Source organism: Lynx rufus, unplaced genomic scaffold, assembly GCF_022079265.1.
Source record: "Lynx rufus isolate CCGP_SWC_20201006 ecotype Redwood Valley unplaced genomic scaffold, mLynRuf1.p SCAF_11, whole genome shotgun sequence".
In the NCBI taxonomy this organism is placed as follows: Eukaryota; Metazoa; Chordata; class Mammalia; order Carnivora; family Felidae; genus Lynx; species Lynx rufus.
In genome coordinates this window covers 13,780,858-13,799,558 of record NW_025814825.1, presented here as the reverse complement: position 1 = coordinate 13,799,558, position 18,701 = coordinate 13,780,858, and the positions used below count along the sequence as shown (strand labels likewise).

The 18,701-nt window shown below is 58.0% G+C and overlaps 2 protein-coding genes across 8 annotated transcripts in view; one reads left to right on the top strand and one right to left on the bottom strand.

Moving 5' to 3' along the window:
• Window positions 1-18,701, bottom strand: part of LOC124506880 (cadherin-23-like) — a 286,170-nt gene that overhangs the window by 9,764 nt on the left and 257,705 nt on the right. Inside the window, exons 22-27 of the mRNA XM_047072896.1 lie at window positions 16,787-16,976; window positions 16,296-16,441; window positions 13,834-14,053; window positions 12,198-12,350; window positions 10,061-10,174; window positions 7,051-7,199 (exon numbers count right to left, since the gene is read on the bottom strand). Of these exons, the coding sequence (XP_046928852.1) occupies window positions 7,051-7,199; window positions 10,061-10,174; window positions 12,198-12,350; window positions 13,834-14,053; window positions 16,296-16,441; window positions 16,787-16,976 (972 nt within the window). The remainder of the gene's footprint in view (window positions 1-7,050; window positions 7,200-10,060; window positions 10,175-12,197; window positions 12,351-13,833; window positions 14,054-16,295; window positions 16,442-16,786; window positions 16,977-18,701) is intronic.
• On the top strand, window positions 27-7,865 carry CUNH10orf105 (chromosome unknown C10orf105 homolog). Of its 7 annotated transcripts, none has more exons than XM_047072904.1 (3): window positions 27-235; window positions 802-879; window positions 3,559-7,865. In XM_047072904.1, the coding sequence occupies exon 3, from the start codon at window positions 3,564-3,566 to the stop codon at window positions 3,930-3,932; it is 369 nt and encodes a 122-aa protein (XP_046928860.1). In that variant the 5' UTR covers window positions 27-235; window positions 802-879; window positions 3,559-3,563; the 3' UTR covers window positions 3,933-7,865. The 7 variants fall into 7 exon arrangements, with proteins under 7 accessions (XP_046928860.1, XP_046928865.1, XP_046928861.1 ...); XM_047072903.1 differs by lacking the exon at window positions 27-235 and adding an exon at window positions 977-1,042 and having other exon boundaries at window positions 259-879; XM_047072909.1 differs by lacking the exon at window positions 802-879 and having other exon boundaries at window positions 27-212.

Sequence of the window (18,701 nt, the reverse complement as noted above, 5' to 3'; positions counted from 1 at the left end):
GTGTGTGTGTGTGTGTGTGTGTGTGTGTGTGTGTGTGTGGTGCGGGAGAGCTGGAGAAACACCACCTGGAGGGTCTCCAAGGGCCCACCCAAACTATAAGGAACATAGCCACGGCTGGCCTTCAACCCTGTGCTTTCTGCCCTAAGATCTCTTTGACCTTTGAAAACATCGCTCCCCCCTCCCTTCTGCAGCGAGACACCTTCAAAGGGCAGGTGCTTTTCTGGGAAGCTGAGTGGTAAGCCTGGGAGGTGAGGGGCGCAGGGGTGCAGGAGGGGAGGAGGGGCCCGGGAGCTGCCAGGGCCTATCACCCTGCTGCTGGGCTGTAGCCCCTCTCCTCTCTCCCCTCTCCCGGGTAACCTGGAGGCTGGCAGGCACTGAATAGCAACCCTCTGGCTGCCGACCATACCATTCAAACACCCGATGGGGGAAGGTGAGGGCTGCTGCCGGGGCAGTGAAACCCTCCCCCTGACTCCCCCAGGCCTCCACCCTGCCCGTTGAGAGGGCTCCAAGGAGACCAGCTGAAGTGAGGCCCCGGGAAGGCTTGGGGAGCAACTGGGCTCCTCTGCCTGGCTCCCCTCTCCCTCTGCCCAGCCCAGTTGCCATCCCTACCCTTCTTGGCTGTCCCCTCCCCCAAGGCAGGGCCCAAACTCTTCCAGACAAAGCCAGGGCTAGCTGGAGAGTGAGTGAAGACAGCTCGCTCTGCCCAGCCTGGCTGACTGAGGGGGCACAGGGCACGGCAGAGGCCGGGGCAGGTTGGGGTCACGGGTGGCACCCGGTGCTCCTTGGGCCTCTCTTGCACAGCTAAGAAGACCTTTCTACCCAGCCTGGGACTGCTGAGTGCTGGCTCTGAGGTCAGAGTTCGGGGAGCTGCAGGAGAAGGTGTGGTGAGGAAAGTGGGGCCAGACCCTTGCTGGGGGACTCTGGGGGAGGGTGTGAGGGTGCGTGCAGACCTGGGGAGTCCTTCTGCTTTCTGCAGAGTGGAAACAATGCCCAGCGAAGGACGGTGGCTGGCCCAAGGCCACACAGCAAGATGTACCCTGAGGTTAGTTCTTCTGTTCCAGCAGGTGCTGTTCTAGGGACCTCTGAGGGAAAAAAGAACGTTCTTGACTGAGCTTGCAGAGATATGTCTAAAGCAGGGGCCTGCCAGTGTGCCTTGGGCTTGCGGGCAGGGAGAAGCTTCACCTGCTCTCGAGATCATTCCTAGCCTCGGTCTGGTGGAGGCCTCTTTTCCCTGCAACCAGCTGACCCTTGGTGGATCAGAGGGATTGTAAAAGGATCTGGTAGCTGGTTTTGCTGTGTGTTCCAGGGAGGGTGGCTTGATGTCTTCAAGCCCTTTAGAATCTCTCGCTTCCAAGAAAACTACTAAGATGCTAATTATAGCCTCACGTGCCTTTTTATTAAAGTGCTTCCCTCAAGGACTGGAGTCTGGGCCAGCTTTGCTGGTCTGATAGGGTCCCCAGACTCATGTGACAGCCTTGAAATACTATCCGGACTAGCAGGATTGAGACTTCTCCCGCTTCAGATTGCCCAGGGTAGGAGAGGGGGCACGTTTTCTCAGTTTTCTCCCTGTGGTGGGCACACCCCATCCCTTTTCCATGCTCATATTCAAGGGACGGCCAACCACATATGGCCGCCCAGCTGGAGTGCTCTCTAGGCCCGATGCCTGAAAGGCAGCGGCCCTGGGCAGCTAGACGGGCATCAAAGTTTCCAGCTGGGAGCCGGGAGGGGTCGTGTTCTGTCTGGAAACGTGGGAAGGAGTGGTAGCAGGGAATGGGTGGGAGGCGGGCTGTGCTGTGTGCCCTCAGTTGGCCAGGCGCAGGGTGAGGCTGCGAGCAGGAAGGAGGCTGGGCGCTGGGAGCTGGGAGTTAGGTCCTGCCGCCATTGGTGAGTGCCCGGGGTAGGGACAGGGGCTCCAGAGGGTGGGGCGGGGGGCCCTCTCCACTCCCCACTGCCTGCTGACACGGGCTCTGGGCAACCCACATACAGAGTCTTGGCACAACTCTGCAGAGCGTCATGCTAGAAACTCAACCGTAAATTTACTCTAAGCTGCAAGCCGGGACAAAGGGGGAAACCTGCTGTCCCTGCCGCACGAAAGTACCTAAGGTCAAAGAGAAATAAAGGATTTTTTTTTTTTTTTTTGGCCCTCTTTTGGACTTCCTGTCCTGCGTTTGTAGAAATCAAAGATCATCAGTGCTGGCCTGAGAGCTGGCGGTGGCCCGCTTGCGTGTTTTGTTTGGCCTGTTGTAGTGTTTTACATATTTGAAAATTCATTGCACGTTTTTTTGGAGTCGAGTTTGTTTAACTTTGGCACCATATCCCCCTTCCTGTGCCCCTCTCCTGGTTTAACCAAATTTGAATTACTTGCCAACATTTAAACGCCAGGAACGTTTGCCTGAAAAATCCAGATTTCTGGCTTCTCTTGGGAAACCGGAAAGAGCCGGGCCTGCGTTCTATCAGCCTGGCCGAGGCACCGCCACCTGCTTGAGGGTCCTCTGTCACAAGTTATCTACCGGCCATGCGCTGTAAGGATTTTTATTTGCAACCCCAGACCTATCCAACCAGAAGCTCAGCCTGATTTTCCATCTACAAAGATTGTTTGCTGAGCTCCCTTTAGCGGGAGGCCATGAGTGATAACAGGTACCTGGGGTCTGGAGGGGGAGTCAACCGTGTAGCTCTTTGTGGGTTCTCACCTGTTCTCAGAGCTGCTCAGTGATCTCCGAGGATTGGGAGCCACAGGGCCCGGAGTCAGGGAACCTAGTTCTGGTCTTCGCTTGGCCACTGGCTCACAGCATGGGCTTGGCCTTCCCTTGCTGGGGCCTCAGTTTCTTCCTTGTCATGGGAGCAGGTTGGGTCACACTGGGAAGCACCAGCGGGAACGCCCATGGGGCGAGGCAGGTGAAATAAGGTGTGTAGCGGGCCTGTGGGGGAGTGCGGTGACCTGGGGGCCAGAGACCTCTCTAAAGGGGACAAAGGCTGCTCAGCCTCAGCTACCGAGTGCCAGGCAGGAACTGGCTGCCAGTGTGGCAATTCTGAAATTTCAAGAGCAGCTGGACATTCAGACAGCCATGTGAAATCCCTTCGTTTTGGGTTTGTGACTTTAAAAATACTCGTGATTAATTGACATTTACAAAAACACGATGAGGACCCAATGAATGTACGTGCGGGCCCCCAGGTTGCAGCCCCAACATTAGATAATTCCTAGGGCCCTTGCCAGCTGCAGCATCCTATAACTGATAACTTGTTCCTGGTCACAGAGCAAGCTATTGACGGAGTTGGTCTTATATCCCGGGTTTTCAGGCAGAAGACTAGTGTAATTCATGAGGATTGATTTAAAAATGCCAGAAGGCATCACCCTGCTGCCTCCTCTGTAGCAAGCGGGCGGGGGGTAGAGCAGAAAGGGGACCTGGGTTCAGGCCCAGCTCTATCACTTTCTGCTGTGTGACCTGAGACTTGTCACCTCTCCGGTCCTCACTGTTCTCACCTGTACAATGGCGTGATGCTGTCTGCGGCTAGTTTAGCAGCCCCCAGCCCCCATCAACGTTCCCCTTCCTGTTGCAGGAGCCATGAGCACACGGGGTCCCAGCCCCCTCGCCTTCCTCACCGCCCCCGTCACTCCCGGCAGCCCCACAGAGGCAGCTGACCCCCTCCCGGCGCTACTCGCCCTGGCCTGCATCTTCCTTCTGCTGGCCAGCTGTCTGCTCTTCATGACCCTCTGCAAACCGGCCGCTCTGGACCCGAGCCGCAGGGCTCGGGAGTGCATGCCCCACCACCCCGGGAGCCCCAGCGAGCCCCAGCTCAGGCTCTGGAAGCGCCTGGGCTCTCTGCGCCGCTCCCTGCACAGCTTCCGCAGAGGCAGGCCTGCTCCCAGACGCCCCCTGCCGGGCTGCGAGGACAACCTCGACTGTGACTGCACGGAATCTACCAAGATGTGATGGGGCGTCCCCGCCACCCAGGACCCACCAGAGGATCCTCCTGCCGCGGACACAGCCTGGAACCAGGGACTGCAGAAGGACCTGGGCCACACGCTCAGCCACAGTGGTCCCCTGTGCGTCCAGGCCTGTGGCCTTTCCCAGAGACAGCCCCTGGAGGAAAGCCTTCCTCTCGGCTCACTCTGCAGCTGCTGCCTGCTCAAAGACTGCTGGGCCAACAGCGGGGTACCTGCAGCCATCTGACCCTCGGCCCCGGGCTCCAGAGGGTACAACCCGGGACCCCCAGCACTCCTCTCTGGCAACCAGGCACCAACCACCTCCAGGAAGCAGTGCCCCTGCTTCCCAACAGAAGTCCTGCCCACCTTTCAGGTGCCACAGTCCAGCATGGATTCCAGTTTGAGTTGCCGAATGGCCAAAGGTTCCCTCCAGCCAAACGAAATACTCCGTCCACACGGGGGGCAAGGAACTGTCTTGCCCTCTGTGCCAACTCAGTGCCAGAGGCAAGAGGCAAGCCAGGGACTTCTCGCCTTGAAATCTTGGGACCTACCAGCATTCACCTACTAATCCCTGGGAGCAGCCAGCACCCCTGTGGGTCAGATGCCCGTGTGCCTGCTGGGAGGAGGGCGAGCAGGAGGCTCTCAACCCTGCCTAGCCAGTCACCCTCCTGGCAGCCATCTTGGTGGCCCCCCTTCAAGGCGCCCATGTCACAATGGACCAGGAAGGGGCTGAGAATGGGTTAAAGGGCTCCTTGTGAGGCCAAGGAGCTGTGCTGTGTCAAAGCAGTGGGAGGCATTGCCAGAAGCCAGAGGTGATGCCACCTGGGCTCCGAGGACACATCACAGCGTTCCTGCCTCGCCCAGGGCAGGAGGCCTCCTCCTTTTCGGGTAGGAGGGTCCAGACCTCTCCGGGACAGCTGCGGGACCTCAGGTCTGGACCACACCAGGGATGCTATCTGAGTTTTTGGCAATTGTGCCATTGACTGGCTACCTGTCAAAGCAATCCTACCCTAGAGTGGGCTTCTCGGAATTCCAAACCCCCAACTCTCCCCACAGGGTGCGGCTGTGCACTCGGGGTCCCAAATCTGGAGGGTGGACGGAGGGGGTCTGAGCTGCCTAGTTCCTGCCACCTGCGTCCTGCTACAGGGCTGCCGGGACCCACCTTGCTGTGACTCCCAATGCAGCCAGCCAGGTCTTCTCAGGAAGTGAGCTCAGCTTTGCCACCCCCCAGCTCCAACACCATCGCTGGTTTCCAACCTCTGCCTAGATAAAGCCACGGCTCCTTAGTGTGGTGATCGGCGTCCCCCGGGAGCTGGCTTCAAACTACCTTTCTAGCCTCACCTCGACCCGAGACTCCAGACAAACTGAACCACCTGTCCCCAGGCCGTGGCTTACGCTTCCCAAGGCACCCCCTCCGGGAAGCCCTCTTTGCTCTCCAGCGGAAAGCCACTTTCTGCCTAGAACCACTCCTGCTCCTCACATCTTTCAGAGAAAGGATCACTTCTTCCTGGCATTGGGGGCGATCCACGTCTACGTGTCCTTCCTACAAGCCTGGAAGCTTGCAGAGAGCAAGACCATGTCCAAACCTTCACGTTGCTTCACTGACTCCAGGCACAGAAGTAGGACGCCTCTGTTTCCCGGGTGAAGGATGGCCCCCTCTGGGTGTGTCCCAACCCCCCAAAGTTTAAGGAGCCCTGGGGAGGTGGGGGAAGCCATCTTCTCCCCGAGACAGAAGCTTTCTCTCCAGCATGTTGGTGAGGCCCACTGTACCTTCCTTCTAGGTCAGTTTGACACCAGAGAGTGAGGCCAACTTGGCCAGAAACTTCCAAGGCCTTGGAGAAGTCACTAATGCCCGAATTTCTCCCTGAGAAACGGGGAGAATCAGGGCTGCCCTGTATTACTCATGGGCTCTAGAATTTCAGGCTGTGCAGTGTTGTGTAAATAGAAACCGATTCTTCAGGTTTAGAAAGTGGGGCAGGCCTCCTCCCACAGGGGTTTGTTACCCTCTCCCTTCCAGCCTGTGAACTTCTTCCTGGCTCCCTTCCCAGGGCCTCCCTGAGACATCCCAGGATGCACTCGGCCTACAGTCACCGGTGTCATGCCCAGGCCAGCGTCCTGCTCGGTCCTAGGTGTTCTCTTCCTGGAGACTAGGGGGTAAGGCTGCCCTGAGGCCTGAGGAGAAGGAATAGCTGGGGATGGAAAGGGAGGGCGGGGGCTGGGGGGCCCACAAAGCTCTGGCCACACCTCTAGGCATGTCCTCAGTTTGGTCCTGGGAGACTGTCAGTGAGTGGGGTGGCAGGTATTAGGCTAGAGGAGAAGCTGAGGCCAGGAAAACCTCCCCGTTCCTCCTTCTGGAACCACCCCCAGACTCTTGCAAATCCCTGTGGCTTCCTGGACTCTCCGTTCCTCTAGGAGTCAGCACCCTGCTCCCAGCCCATTTCCTGCCTTCCTCCTGCCCCGATGCAGGGAGGTGGATCCACTTCCAGCCCCTTCTGATCCTGGATCCTGGGAGTCTGCCCTGGCGGACAGGCCCAGATTTGCTGTGTTTGGCTCAGCCCCGGCCTCCCACCTCATCCAGCAACGGAGGCCTCCAGGGGGAGGTGGGGGAGGGGACCTAAGCCTCATTTTCAGGTCCTCCCCTTTCTCCTCTGAGCCTCAGAGCTGTCCTGCACCCTGGGCAAAGGAACTCTTTCTTCTTGTGCCTGTTTACTTCCTAAGAGGAGAGCTTTGGCCAAGGGCCCCGTGAAAGCCGCTCTGTTCTGGGCCTAGCTGGGCCCTGCCTCTTCCCCCTCACCTCCTACCGGGGGAAAATGTGACAGCTCCATCCACTTGCTGTTCCAAAAAGCCCTCCGGGTGGGGTGGGGGAAGAGGAGAGGGCTGTGGGGGAAGGGAGGGAGGCAAGGCCTTCCTTCTGTTTTGCGGGGAACCAGGGTGCTGTCTCAGGCCACAGAAACTAAAGGCCTACCATCCCCAGGAGGGAGGAGGGTGCCTGGCTCCCTCTTTCCCCACTGCCGACTGGATACTTCCGGAGCAGCAGCGGGACCCTCTTCTGTTTCCATCCCTCCACGTGGCAGCCATGCCTGCCCCCAGCCCACCAACAGCCCCAAGGGGCCATGGCCACCTGCCTGCACGATGCTGTGTCCCTCAGGGATGTCCTCGGGGACGCTGGCCTCATAGCTGCTCTGCAGAAAGATGGGCCGGTTGTCGTTCACATCCAGGACGGTGACAAACACGGTGGCTGTCCCCGTACGCCGCTTACCTACGGGGCCGTTGTCTGTGGGAGTTGAAGGAAGACGGGCTGTTAGTGGCTGCCTGAGGGACAGATTTCCCTGGGCACGTGTCCTGTTCATCCCACCTGCTCTGGCCGTCGCAAGGGGTGGGTTTTTTTTTTTCCCCTTTTTTTAGATTAAGAATAACACTAACAATATCTAACCTGTCCCAGGCGCTATTCTAACTCATGCAGCCCTCAGGAGAAGCATGTGAAGTAGGTGCTGTTATTATCATTCCCATTTTACAGAGGAGGTAACGGAGGCACGAAGTGCTTCAGTCGTGGCCCCCAGAAGATCTACCCGCGTCAGATCCCTGGGAACTTGTGAATGTCAACTTATTAGGAAAAAGTGTGTTTGAAGATGTAATTAAGAGTCTTGAGATGAGGTATCCTCGACTGCCTGGGTGGGCCACAGGCCCAATGGCAAAGGTTCTTAAAAGAAAAAGGCGGAGGGAGGCCTGAATCGAAGAGAAGGCCAGGTTAAGTCGGAGGCAGAGATCGGAGTTTTGCAGCCACGAACCAAGGATTATTTAGAGCCACCAGAAACGCTTAGAGTCAAGGAAGGATGCCCCTCTAGAGCCTTCAGAAGGGAATGCAGGCCTGCCGACACCTTAATTTTGAACTTCTGGCCTCCAGCGCCATGAGAAAATAAATCTCTACTCTTTGAAGCTATTCAGTTTGTGGTAATTCGTTACAGCAGCCCTCGGAGACAGATCCAGGAACAGCTCACAAGCCAACTGCTGGCGGGGCCAGGCGGGCGAGACCCATGGGGGCACAGGTGGGAGGGGTGACCCCGATGGCAGCTCTTCTCCGCGCTGGTCCACAGTGGGCCCGTGACACTAGACCTTCCGATTTCTCCAGAGAAACTGAACCTCTGAGCTTCTAAATAAAATCTCCTGATTTTTAAATGTTCACAACTAACTATCCTTCTGTACGAAACAAGAGACGGGTCACACATGCCTACGGGACAGATTTGGCCTCTGGACCCTCTGCATTTGGGGAAACAGGCCCTGCTTGATTTCTGAGCTGGAGGTATCCAGGGGCTCTGCCCCCTCAGTTCCCTGCAGGACCCTCCCGGGGCTGGGGAAGGGGCTCAGCCCCATGGACAGCTGTCACGTTGCCCTCCCTGGAGGAAGGAACTTGGGCCCCGTGCTACGCGTCCAGGCGAGGAGAGTCACCCGTAGGGCGGAGTGCAGGCAGCTGGAATTGACTAAGGACCAGGGGTGACTCAGTCCTTCTTCCCGAGGCCAGCTGACCACATGCTGGGGCACAAGTGTCTGACCTGGTCTTGCTCTTTGGAGCTCCTCTCCAAGCCCAGCCTCCCACGGGAGCTCCTGCTTACTTGGCCTGGCTGGACACAGCATGAGCTGCCAGGCCCCCCTCGGAGGCCTGATCCCGAGCCCTCTCCTCCTGCCAGAGGGTGCTGGGCGCAAGGGGAATGAGGGGTCTCCAGAGGGTGGGAGGAGAGCCGCCAGAGGGCAGATGCATCTGGGCGTGGGCGGGCTGGGGAGGAGCTACTGGCAGGAAAGAGGAAAGAGCGAGACGCAGAACGCTCACTCCCTCTCACCCACGCTTACTGCAGATGTTGAACTGGATGCTCTTGGGAGGATGCAGCGTACCTGGGTGGTGGGGGAGGGGGGTGGGGGACAGGTCTCATCACATCCTTCTTCTCATCTAGAGCCCTCATGGGCTCCCTACTACCTGGAGACCAAAGACCAAATTTCTGGCCCAACTTAAGGCCTCTAAAAGCTGACCTTGCCTGACTGCAGCCTCCCCCTCCCCAGTATACATCACACCACAAGCCAGCTGCTCACACACACACACACACACACACACACAGCTCTTTCCCACAACCAGGCCTCTGCCTGAGCTGGTTCCTCTGCCTGAAACGCCCTCCCTGCTTCTAGACTTACTGAAACTTTACTTGGCCCGCAATGTGACGATTACTCAGCCTTCAAGGTATCTGCCCAGCTGTCCCATGCTGCTCTCACAGGCCGGCCCGTATCCTGAAGGTCCCTCTGAGAATTCCGCCTTCCTGACCCTGAGGCCCGGGGTTCTGGGCACCAGGGATGGGCATGTGATTCAGGCTTCACTAGCACCTGTCTCCTCCTCTGGCCACGACGAGGGGTTCAGGGACAGGCACTGGGGCAGATGGAACTAATCACAGCTCATCTGGGGCTTTAGCTGGGGAGACTAGGAAAGAGACCAGTGCTGTCTCCCCGATGCAGCACTTGAACCCAAAAGGATTGAGACCAGGTTTGTGGCCACAACTTGTCACCACATCAGCCAGAGAATGAAGACAACACACAGGAGGCAGAGGGAGCCAATGCTGAGAGACTGAAGCCTGGTGGCATCCCCTGAGCCCCCAGTCCAGTCACACCTGAAGCTCCATCACCCTACGGACTGGTTTTGTGAGCCCATATTGCTTAAGTCAGTTTATTTGAAACTTGCAACCAAGATGCTGATCCCAAGACACTTCCTCTAAGAAGACTTCCCTGATCACACCCTTCCCCTGAACATGCTTGCACCTCCCTGTGCGCCCGATACTCTTGGCTCCTCCCTTCCCCCTTTCGGCTTCCTTTGGCCTGGTTTTGCAGCGGTTTGTCCACACGGCGGTCTCCCGTCTAGCTGCCTCGTGGCTCCCACCCCAGCAACTAAATGTTTTGCGTTGTAGCACTGTGAGCTAAGCCTCATGGCCTCCCGTGCTCAGCAATAGGCTGTCTGGCTGCCCTTTCTCCACCGGTGTCGACACAGACTGCGACTCAAGGCCTGGCTCCCGGGGTCAGGGCTGCCTGGCCCTCGAAGGGCACCTCACTGAACCGTGCCCAGAACCGTGCTGGCGGTGTGCAGGCGGGGCCGGTGCGTACCGATGGCCTCCAGGACGAGCATGTATGCGGCTGTGGTCTCCCGGTCCAGGCTCACTACTGTTCTTACAACGGCATCACGGTAGCCCACGCTGAACTTCCCATCCACATTTCCACCTGCGGGCCAAAGACAATGGAGCCTCTGTCAGGAACCGGGGCTCTTGCCAGGGAAAGGGCGGTGGCACCTCAGCTCTGCTTCTGAGCCAGAACATTCCAGGGGTAGCCTGGGAGGAAAAGGCCATGCTGCCCATTCAGCCCCGAGAACAGGGTTCTGGGGGGGTGGCTCTGAAGAGGGTGTGGCCTGTGTGGGCTCAGGTGTGGGTGCCGAATGCCTGAAATCATAAGGGTTGAATATCCACTGAGCACCTACTGTGTACCAGGGGCTTCATGTGGGCTATTTCATTTCACTTGTACTATCACAAGCCCATTTCAGAGAGGGGAGAAGGCCCATTAGCGAGGATACGTGTGTTGTCCCGGGTTACAGTCACCTATTTTGGGTGTAAGATGCCAGCTTGGCAGTCTGATTCCTGAGCCTGTGTCCTTCGCCATTCTGCCACCTGCCTGTCTGGTAGAAGTGTCTGAGCAGTTAGCCTGGGTCGAGGCTTTTATATGTGGCCAGGGACTTGGGGGTCAGCCAAGATTTTTCCAGGTCCCTCATCTTGGACTGAATGGCGACTCCCCAAGGCTCCACCGAGTGAAGAGTAGGGGCAGGTGGATGGGGTAGGAAGTGTGAGGGTCCCCTCTCCAAGGTGGACAGGAAAGGACTCCCCCCCCCCGTCCCCCCTCCCCATCTAAACAGTGCAAAGACCCCTCCCCGGTCAGCTGGCAGGCAATGTGGTGTTCTGGGCAGTAGAGGGCGCCATGGCACTGGGTTTGGACCCAGACCATGCGAGGCAACTTGCAGAATGAGCAAATCAAAATCTGAGAATCCCACCCAACCCAGGAAGGCTCTCAGCAGGTCAGTAGGAACTGGCCACTTTGGGTGCTGGGAAATCATCCTGGGAGCCATGAGATGCTCCCTGGTCCTTACACAGTTTGTCCCTGGGGAAAACCCCAGACATCCTTGTGGATGGTCTGAAGCACCAGTCACATGGGACAAGGTCTGGGTTCTAGGGGGTGGGGTAGAAACTGAGACACAAGTAGTGCTGGGTGCTGAACGATGACTGGTCCACGGGGCAGGGGGCGGGCAGGGTCTGGATAACTAAGACTTTCTTGGAGCAGTTTGGAGGACTAGACTGGGAGGAACTGCCCTGTGGGTGCTAGGTCCCTACAGGGAGGAGCAGGAGGGAAAATTCCAGAAAGGAGAGGCTGAGGGCTGGGAGGTCCCCTCGGTTGCAGCAAGCAAGGATGGGCTGTGAACCTGGCATTCCTTGCTCTAGGGGCAGAGGCATCAGGGAGACCGGTGTGTGTGCTGAATGCATGTGCATGCACACGTGCGCACACGAGCTTGTGAGTAACGTGGCTGCAGGCAGGCCATGGACAGAGAGAGGACTGAACCAGTAAAATGGCCAAGGGACAGCTAAGGAATGTGAAAGAACTGCCCCGTGCCATCCCAGCACGTCACGTCTTGGCTGTATCAGGGACTAGAGAATGCTGGGCAACTGTTCTAATCCAGGCATGACTAATACATGGCATATTCACCACCACCTCCCAAGTCTACTGTCATGGCAGACATCACTAATGGATCATGACTCCCTTTCTCCTGTTGAGCCAGGGCAAGGCTTCATACTATTTCTCCACAGCTTTCTGCTTGGTCTTTTTGAGCTGCAACCATTTTATTTAGAAAGATCTAAACCATTTGTCTCTAAACAGACAGGAATTCTCATGAATGAAGGGTCCCCGGGGAAGGACAAGGCCACAGTCTCCCAGTGTCTGCTTCATCACCTTGACATGGGGGTGGAGTGGGGGGCAGGGCTCTTCCCCAGGAGTCACGGGCTCTACCTCCCTCCAGACTGAACCTCGGTAAGTTCCCAATCTCCCAATAGGTCCAGGAGGCCCCCAGAGAGCCAGACAGGAGGGACCCAGCTACAAAGCCCTTGGGAAAAATCCCAAGGGGGCTCATGCAGGGGCTAAAGCCTGATGGCTGATGGCTGACTCGGGCCCCTTTCCCCCTCTCCGGCCCAACCCAGGCTGGTTGCACCTGTGATGAAATAGCTGAGCTCGGCATTGAGGCCCACGTCGTTGTCAGTGCAGTTCAGCCAGGCCACCCGGAACTCCCGTGGCACATCTTCGGACACAGAGACGTTGTACATCGCCGGGAAGAAGGTGGGCGTCTCGTCGTTCACGTCCAGCACTGTGGACAGAGTCAGCACCCAGGGCTAGGCCTGGCTTCTGCTCTAGATAACCCAGCTCCAAAGGCAGCGGGGGTCTACACCTCTCGGTCACGGGCCGAGGCCCCTCGTGCCTGCTAGGGTCAGGGCCAAGCTGACCAGAGCTCCTCAGCCTCCCACGGTCCTGTTCCCCTGGCAGTTTGTTGCTGCTGCTGCTGCCCAAGGCAGGAGAGAAAACCGCAGGGCCTCTGTCTAGTTTGTGCCTTACAACCACAACGGCTATGATGGTGGCGAGGACGGCGACATCTCAGCTCTTGCCACGTGCCAGGCCTGTGCTAAGTGCTTCCCATAGAGCACCCCATGAGCCCCCTCGTAACACCCGCGTGAGGCAGCCATTATTAGACATGCCAGATAGAGGAGGGGACAAGAGCTCAGAGCAGCGGAGTCACTTGTCTGAAGTCAGAGAGCAAGAGAGGGGCAGGGTGGGGGTCTTGGGGAGGCCTGCCCCCAGTTTGCAACGGGGTCCCAGGAAAACAGCTGGCTTTGAGGATGCCCCCTCCCAGAGAAGTCTAATTTCCCCGAAAGATGTGTTTTCTCAGCTGATGGGCTTGGGACGAGCTTCCCTGTCAAACAATCCCATCCCCCTGCTTTTGGCTCACTCTTTGTCACCAGGAGAAACGACGGGCCGGGTCGAGGACACGGCTTCTGCTGAGCCCTAGAGAAAAGTCCTCTGGGGCCATCCCTGAGGGAACTGAGCGCGCCCTCCCTGTCAATCGCTGGCACAGAAGTGGGTCCCCAAACTGGCACCGGGAACCCAGCGGGCAAGCGTGGGACCAGCAGATGAGAGACTGCGTAGTCGCGTCTCGGGTTGGGACCAAGGCGGGTGTTGGTACGGACCCAGCCCCCGCCTGCACCAATGCCCCGGAGGCAGGCAGGAGCCCGGCTGGGAGCCGGCCTGTGCGAGAAAACAGGCCACATCTTGCCCGTCACGCTCTGTACTTAGTTTCCCGTGGTTACTTCGGGCCCTTTGGCCACAGCGCGCGCGTGCCGATGTCCCTGTTTTGCCCCAAGAATTAAAGATATGATCAGAATGGGGGAGAAATGCTAACTGGCCTTGGCCCTGCCCAGACAGGGGGTGCAGGGCTCTGCAAATTCCCCTCCCTGCTGCTGACCCCGAGGGCCCCAACCCTGTGCAGCGCCTCTCTGCTCTTTGCTGGGTTCCAAGAGGCTGGGAGGGGTAGGGGACCCTGGCAGTGGGTCCAGACCCCTGGGGGTACAGTGGCCCCGGGGGTGGGGAGAGAGAAGACCCCGCTGGAGCGTTTGACTTGGTGGCGATGGGGAAGACTCTGTGTTGAGTGGCACGGTCGAGGAGGGCACCCGCTAGCAAGGCATCCTGCGCCCGCACGGACGGGGACAGCAGTGGTGTTCGCGGGCTCCCCACCCTGCCTGGCACTGCCCCAGGGCCCAACGTGCTCGACACACAGTAGGAGGCAGCCCCGCCCTCACCTCGGACGGTAAGCGTGCCGGTGGAGCTCTTGGTGGGTGTGCCTGCGTCACTGGCCACGACGCGCAGCTGGTACTCGGCAATGCGCTCGCGGTCCAGCTCAGCAGTGGTGACCACCACGCCGCTGCTGCTGTTGATGAGGAAGTCCATGCGGGGCATGCCCACCTGTATGCGGTAGGACACCAGCCCGTTCAGGCCCTCGTCCAGGTCGATGGCCACCACCTGCGGGGAAGCGGGGGCCGCGTGAGGGGTGGGGACACGAGGGCGTCCCTCCTGAGAAGTGCCCCCTCCTTCCCGCCGACCCGTGCAGACACACCTGCCTCCCCCAGAGCCTCGGGCCACGCCACTGCTACCAGCGCACGTTCCCAGATGCTAAGAGGGCAGCGTGGCTCAACTAAAGGCATCCAGGCACACTGAGCGGGGCCAGGGGTGGGGTGGGGAAGGCACTTTTTAGGACAAGAGTCCGGGTCACCGCAGCTTTCCTCTTCAAAACCCTGCTCTCCCTCCTTGCAAGCCCCCCAGATAGGCCCTGGCTGGCTCGGGGCCTCCGGGTGCCATTGTGTCACAGCAGGCTTCCCGGCTGCTGGCTGGAAGCAACAGTTACGCCTCCAGCAGCCCTTCCACCATGGGTTCCTCGACTACCCACAATCGCCGGCGCTCTCCCCCCTGCTTCGTTGGACGACATCAAGACGATAGAAGGGGGCAGTTTTTAAAACTCCCTTGATGATTTACCGTTTGGAAAAAGTCATGTGGGGCCATGCGTAGGCAAGCCTCCTCCCCAATCCCTACACCGTTCCCACCTACACCTCTAGCCCTGACGAGAGTTTTCCTGACTCCAGACCCTGATATACTCAGAGTTTTACAGAAGAGGATCGGGGACCTTTGAGGAAACGTGAGAGTTAAAAATAAAAGCTTTGGATGACGAAGCCAAGACCGTCAAGATGGAGAGACGACATCAAGGTCAGCTGGTCTAATTCACATCCAACAAGCTGGACAAGAGGGCGTCCAGACTCAACTTGAATGCTTCCCAGGATGGGGGGGCTCACTACTTCTGACTTATCTGCACAGAGCTCTAATTCCTGGAGAAAGTTCTCCACCCAGCCAGCAGATATCACTTTCGGTCCAGGTTGTAGAGGAGGCTGGGGAACGCATAGCTCCAGTCAGAAACCTTTCTGTATCTGAGGATCCAGTTCCCAAGCTAAACACTCGAGCTCCTTCAACCATCCTTTCATGCCTGAGTCAGCTCCTCTGTGAACTCAGAAGCTGTGCTCTCTTTGCTGTGAGCCCCCGGAGGAGAACGGGCCTCGTTTGGCCCTCCTCCCGCCTTCTGTTTGGGGGCTCCTCCTCCTCAGGGACTGGCTGTTCTCCCTGGATCGCAGCACCCCCTGCTGGGCGTTTGGGAGAATGTCCTGCTGGAGAGCTTGCTCCCGGGGATCCCCAAAGAAGGCCATTAATCCCCTTCCGCAGATGAAGAAACTGAGGCACAGCAGGCCTGCAAGGCATCACCAGAGTTACGCGCTGTGGCATATCCCGACAAACAATCCTGCGTTCTTCGAGTGGGGTCAGGCTAAGCCTCTGCCACTGGGCCCCGCTGGGTCTCAGGCATAAACCCCCACAGGACCCATCGTGATGAGCCCGTCAGCTACCGTGGGTCTCCCGCAGCCCAAGTGCAGGTTGCTTTCCATGTGTGTCTGCCTGAAGCCCTGTAGCACAGCCAGGCAGGCGTATTATGATCCCCATTGCACAGGTGGGAAAACGGAGGCCCGGTGAGGTTGTTTGTTCCATGCCACACAGCCCACCAGCGGAGGAGCTGGGGTCTATTCTCATGTTGGCTGTACTCCAAAGCCTATGTTCTTCACCATGAGGGCCTTCCCCCGTTCCTAAAAGGGCATCATTCTCCCTGAACGAGCATCTTCAGGGCCGAGGCAGAGGGGCCGGGTTCAAGATCAGGCCGTACCTCTTCCTGGCCACAGGGACATAAGCAAGTCTCTTTGGGCCCCTGCAAAGTGGGGAGAGCACCCCCTACTCTGTGTGGAGCTGCTCTGGGGCTTACGGGAGAACGTGGGAGAGTGGCCTGCCCACGGAGGCAGGGTGCCTGGGCTACACCCACCAACCTTCTTTGTGTTCTAGACCCAGCCACAAGCTCGGAGTATGACCTCCATACTCAGGCCCAGAATTCTGTCAGCTCCCTTGGTACCTTCCCTCCACCGCTCCACATCCACCTGTCCTTTGAGGCCCAGCTCAAGCCCCTCCTCCTCCAGGAAGCCTTCCATCACATCTCCCAGAGCATTGGCTCTCCAAGCCCGGCACAGACCGTCCCGTCTGGTGGTCTCGGCTGGCATCCCCTGCCCCCCTCTCCCACTGCAAAGCTAGACACCCAGGGCACCCTGTGCCTGCTTGTTGGCTGGGTGAGACGAGGTGAGGGAGGCAGACCAGGAGCTCAGGCCGGGAAAGGGAAACTCACCTGGTAGACAGAGACCCCCGCCGGGGTGCCTTCCAGCACCTCGGCCACGAAAGGCAGGTTCTGAAAAGTGGGGTCGTTGTCATTGAGGTCCAAGAGGTTCACAAACACTGTGGCACTGCTGGTGGCTCGCAGAGGGGGCCTGCCGCCTGGGGGGTGAGGGGGAGAGGGAAAGAGGGGTGCGAAAGTGAAAGGGACAGGGGAGAACGGGGAGTGGGGAGAGGAAGGCAGGCTCGGTGACTTTCCATCCCAGGGGTCCCTTCAGGGAGTAGCCTGGCCCTGCAGCCCCAGCCACCTCCACCCCTCCCCCCCCCCCCGAGGGTACTCCGGGGGCCAAGACTGGCAAGTGAGTGTTCCTCCATTATTAGTGATGACACAGCCCTCCTGTACCCAGGCCTCAGGACCCATGGAGGACGAGTCAGTGGGAGAGGTCCCCGGGGCCCTGAGCGTCAGAGGCCACAGCCAAGTGGCGTGGGGCTGCAAGGGACACATACAGTCAGTGACAGAGATGATAATCTTGCGCATCAGCTCCGCCTCGTGGGGGTCGGGGTTCTCCCGATCCAGCATGACGTGGGTGGTGCGGATCTTGCCCGTGCTGCTGTTGAGGGTGTAGAACTTGTTGGGCGGCTGGATCCTATACACCAGGGTGCCGTTCTCTCCCAGGTCCGGGTCCAAGGCCACCACCTGCTCAGGGAGAGACGGACCCTCCGTGGAGCCTAGCCCCGGTCTCCGGGCCCCAGGCTGCCTTTCCTGGGTGGTCTGAGCTGACACGCGGGTCCCTCCCTCCTGCGCCCCCCCACCCCCCTGCTCCTCCCTCCTGCTCCTCCCACCTCCTGCTCCCCTCCCACCCCCCCCCCCCCCCCGCTCCTCTCTCCAGCTCTGGCAGGGCTTCTGATGGGGGGATGGCAGGCAGGAGGTTCACAAAATGGGTCAGCAGCCGGTGTGCACTCGGTTTTGCCCTGAGGCCAGTCCCCTTCCCCACGTAAGCCCCAGCCTTCTGATTCGTAGAAGCAACAGCCTGGGCCAGTAGCCAGTGGGCAACACCGCCAGCACATCCTGGTGTCGTTCCTTCCCAGACACGCGGGGCGACACGTTCATGGGCTTTTGGGGGAGCAGGGGGTGCCCGGCAGGCCTTGGTCATGGAATTCTTTGGGGACTAGGAATTCTTTGGGAGGTTGAGAACTTCTCAGAAGCTTCTGAAACCCTGGATTTTGGGAACTGGATCCTCCTCATTGAACCTTCTCTTCCTTCTTTTGGACTTTTATTGATTCATTCATTCATTCACTCATTCATTCTTTAAAATTTACATCCAAATTAGCTAGCATATATAGTGCAACAATGATTTCAGGGGTAGATTCCTTAATGCCCCTTACCCATTTAGCCCATCCCCCCTCCCAAAGCCCCTCCCGTAACCCTCAGTTTGTTCTCCATACTTATGAGTCTCTTCTGTTTTGTCCCCCTCCCTGTTTTTATATGATTTTTGTTTCCCTTCCCTTATGCTCATCTGTTTTGTCTCTTAAAGTCCTCATATGAGTGAAGTCATAAGATTTTTGTCTTTCTCTAATTTCACTTAGCATAATACCCTCCAGTTCCATCCACGTAGTTGCAAATGGCAAGATTTCATTCTTTTTTATTGCTGAGTAATACTCCACTGTGTGTGTGTGTGTGTGTGTGTGTGTGTGTGTGTGTGTGTATACCACATCTTCTTTATCCACTAATCCAATGATGAACATTTGGGCTCTTTCCATACTTTGGCTATTATTGATAGTGCTGCTATAAACATGGGGGTGAATGTGTCCCTTTGAAACAGCACACTTGTATCCCGTGGATAGATGCCTAGTAGTGCAATTGCTGGGTCTTAAGGTAGTTCTATTATTAGTTTTGTGAGGAACCTCCATACTTTTTTCTAGAGTGGCTGTACTAGCGTGCATTCCCATGGACTTTTATTATTTTTTTAAATGTTTGAGAGAGAGAGAGAGAGAATGAACACAAGTGTGCGTGGGGAAGGGCAGAGAGTGAGGGAGAGAGACAATCCCAAGCAGGGTCCACACTATCAGCACAGAGCCCAACCTGGACACAAACTGTGAGATCATGACCTGAGCCGAAATCAAGAGATGGACAGTTAACCAGCAATTTGAAGAGAATCAGGCTTCTGTGACCCCAGGAATGACAGGGCAGGGGAAGGGAGTCCTGTTTAGAGGGTGGGTCCCAGCAGGTTGGGGCTGCTGTGCGGCTGGGGGAGGGGGAGGCTGGAGGAGAGAGGGGGCTGAGTCTCCCACCCCCGCCAAGGGGGAAGCAGAACTCAGAGAGGCACGGGCAAGACTCAAGGTCACACAGCACCAGCCCTGGGGCTGACCCAGCTCCCACCCTGGACGCCTCCTAGGGTCCCAGGACAGCAGTGGTCCCCGC